General features: G+C 44.7%; 1 protein-coding gene across 1 annotated transcript in view; it reads left to right on the top strand.

Annotated features, from left to right (window-relative positions):
• The window catches only part of EZH1 (enhancer of zeste 1 polycomb repressive complex 2 subunit), a gene marked incomplete in the record, with an annotated part of 36,468 nt that overhangs the window by 16,112 nt on the left and 16,798 nt on the right, over positions 1–3,558 (top strand). The window contains 2 exon segments of the mRNA XM_027774789.1: positions 501–664; positions 992–1,083. Of these exon segments, the coding sequence (XP_027630590.1) occupies positions 501–664; positions 992–1,083 (256 nt within the window).

The raw sequence follows: 3,558 nt of genomic DNA, 5'->3' as shown, positions 1-3,558 counted from the left end.
AGGGAGGGAAAGCCGTCCACTCAGGCTGTATCCAGAGTGCTTGGACAAAACTTTTATTCAAGCCTGTTTTCTGGCCCATAAAAAGCCTTGTTTATGGTGAGGGTGCTAAGATCTGCCTGTGCTTCTGATTATTTCTTGTTTGTTCACTCATTTACCTTAGAATGCCCCTTGTCATATTAAGCATAGTCGTGTGGTGGCTTTTGAGAAAGCCTGGGCAGAGAACTTGACTCTCATTTTTCTGGGGAGTAATTCCAGCACCACGCTTCCCCAGTGCTTCTCTCCTCTGACTTTCAGACTGTGCCCAGCCCAGCACAATGACAGTGGATTACAGATCCACTTAGCCGTACACCATTCCCTTATCAGCCAGGCCCAGAAACCCCCATCCTCCTTTGGCAGACCACACCCACACCCGGTGACTGTCGGTTCCCAGGTACCCAGTATGCATTTTCTTGGTGCAGACATACCCTTGGAGAAACTCTTCTCTCTCTTTTCTTAAATAGGTATCGAGAGCTAACAGAGATGTCAGACCCCAATGCACTTCCCCCTCAGTGCACACCCAACATCGATGGCCCCAATGCCAAGTCTGTGCAGCGGGAGCAATCTCTGCACTCCTTCCACACACTTTTCTGCCGGCGCTGCTTTAAATACGACTGCTTCCTTCACCGTGAGTGGGGCTATTCTGTTTGAAATGCCCTCCTCCCTTGTATCCCCAAGGGATATCACCTTCCCCACGGTCTAGTTGAGCATGCAGAGTTCCTGGCTACTGAGCCCATGTGGCTTCACAGAGGGTCAGTTCAGCAATGTAATTGTCCCTCAGTACCTCCTAGCTTTGAAAGGGTCGTGTTAGTATCAGAAATGACTACATTCTGTGCACCTTGGGGGTGGCTGTTTATATTGAACCCTGACTCCTGCAGTAGCTCTCTAGTTCCATTTCCTCCCCATCCTATCAAGTAGATAGACCATTGGAAACAGGAGAGCCTTTGTTTTCCAGCTTTCCATGCCACCCCTAATGTATATAAACGCAAGAACAAAGAAATCAAGATTGAACCAGAACCATGTGGCACAGACTGTTTCCTTTTGCTGGTGAGTTCTTAAGCTGTTCTGGCATTGTTAATTTTGTTGAAAATTAAGCAGGAAATGGTCCTTGGGCGTTCTGCCCCTGGGAACGCAAGCCAGGTGAACCAGTCCGGAGACTGGGGGTCAAAAAGCACAAATAAGATGACTGCTGCTCTTAAGGAGCTCCTCAGATACCATGGGACATATTTTAGCCAAAGTTTAAGTCAGTGGTGTAGCAATAATTAATTTTTTTGAGAGGTTTTTGCTATAGGGTGCATGCGCTCAACCAAACAGAGAGAGACAGAAAGCGAGAAATCACCCCCCAGGGGGGATGGCCATGCCACAATCCCTTCTCCTCCGTTCTCCTCTCGGGATCTTGGGCACGCACACACGCGTGCCCGGCATGAATTTTAAACCACCGGGCCTGGGACGCAAACCGCGGTCGACTACGTGGGTGTCCAGCGACATAGCCATTACGCTAACTGCTGGTCCCAATAATTAATTTTTTATAAGATACTTATTTATTTATTGAGGGCATGTGCAATTATGGGAGAGACACAGAGAGAGGGAAAGTGAGAAAGCACCCCCTATGGGAAAGGTCTTGCCACAATCCCTTTCTCTCCATTTCTTCCTCTTTTTGGGATTTTGTTGCTGCACAAACATATACTTCACATGTTTCTTAAGCCACTGGGTCTAGGGCTCAAAGCGCACTGTTGACCATGTGAGATCCAACCTCATTAACCACCATGCCACCAGTGACCTGGCAATGATGAATTTTAAGCCCTAGTTTAACTCCATAGTTCATGCTTTTGTAATTACTTCATGTTTTGTTTTGTTTTGTTGTTTATGACACCATGTGCTATCAGCACATCCACATGTGTATGAGAGGTTCTTCAAAAAGTTCGTGGAAAATGTGTGTTATGAAAAGACTGTGTGTGGATTTCAAAACTTTTTTTGCACCAAAATTGCTTCTTTTTCTTTTTAGGATTATTTGTCTATTTTATTTATCATCGTCATTATTTTTAAAATTTGCTACAGAGTGGGACCAGCAGATGGCGTAATGGTTACATGGCTGGGCTCCTATGTAGTGGATCGTGGTTCAAGTCCCAGACCCAGCAGCTTAAAACTCAGGCCAGGCATTTGTGTGTGTGCATGCCAGTCTCCCAAGAGGAGAATGAAGGAAAGGAGGATTGCAGTATAGCCATCACCCCTAGGGGGGTGATTTCTCGCTTTCTACCTCTCTGTCTCTGTTTCTCCAACAAGTACACGTGCCCTGTAGCAAAAATTTCTCTATCAAAATAAATAAATAAACTTGCTACAGGGCACATGTGCTCACCAGAGAGAGACAGAGAGAAAGTGAGAAAGCAAGCTGCGAAGTTCAGGACTCGAATATGCTCGACCACATGAGAGTATAGTTCCCCAACCACCGTGCCACTTGCTGGTCCCCTCTCTCGTTTGTTTTTTAACATTTTACACATAGGGCACATGTGCTCCCCAGAGAGAGAGAGAGAGAGAGAGAGAGAGAGTGAGAACTTACCCCTCTTTGGGGTAGCCATGCTGCAGTCCCTTCTCCATTCTTCTCCTGGGATTTTTGGGCATGCATACACATGCACCAGGCATGATTTTCTTTTTTAAATTATTTTATTCAACCTTATTTATTTATTTTTAATTTGTCCAGAGAGGGACAGAGTAGGGAGGGGGGATGAGAAAGCAAGTCATGTGGGAGTCCAGCACCATTAACCACCATGCCACCTGCTGGCCCCAAAATAAATAAATCTTAAAAATAATAATAATAATAATAGCAAAATGGAATTAAATAAATAATTCCTGGGGCCAGCAAGTCCTGGACCTGGCGGCTTGCTCTCTCACTTTCTCTCTCTCTTGCACACACGAGCACATGTGCACGCATGCTCTGTCTCTCTCTGGTCAAATAAAAATGAAATAAATTAATGAATGAATAAAATGAAATAGGGGCCAATAGGTGACGTGGTGATGGGGGGGCACTGGACTCCCACACGGCCACTGTAGTTCAAGTCCCAGACCTGGTGGCTTACTTTCTACCTCTCCACCCCCCCATGCTGTCCTTCTCCGGTCAAATTAAAATAAATAAAATTAAATAAAATAATTCTTTTTAAAAAATTAAGTTAAATTAAATAATTCTTAAAAAAATAAGTAAAAAATAATTCTCAAAAAAAAGATATGAGAGTATATTTAAATAAAATGCTGGACTATGTTTTCCCAACTTATTTTTTGGTGAAGTTTATTTCTTCCATGAACAAGGGAGAGAGACAGATATACAGTACCCATGACTGGGTCTTGATGCTGCAGTCCATCCCCAACCTCAGCCAGCCCCGGATCCTGGGCACATGTATGCCTGGCATATTCACGCAGGTCTCTAGCATAAACCAGGAACTTCCCAACTTTGTTTTTTGGAGAGGTTTTTGCTATAGAGCGCGTGCACTTGCCAGAAAGAGAGAGACAGAAAGCAAGACATCACCCCCC

Source organism: Tupaia chinensis, unplaced genomic scaffold (assembly GCF_000334495.1).
Source record: "Tupaia chinensis unplaced genomic scaffold, TupChi_1.0 Scaffold000477_2, whole genome shotgun sequence".
Lineage (NCBI taxonomy): Eukaryota > Metazoa > Chordata > Mammalia > Scandentia > Tupaiidae > Tupaia > Tupaia belangeri.
The sequence above is the reverse complement of the archived record's forward strand: the minus strand, read 5'-3'. Positions and strand labels throughout refer to the sequence as shown.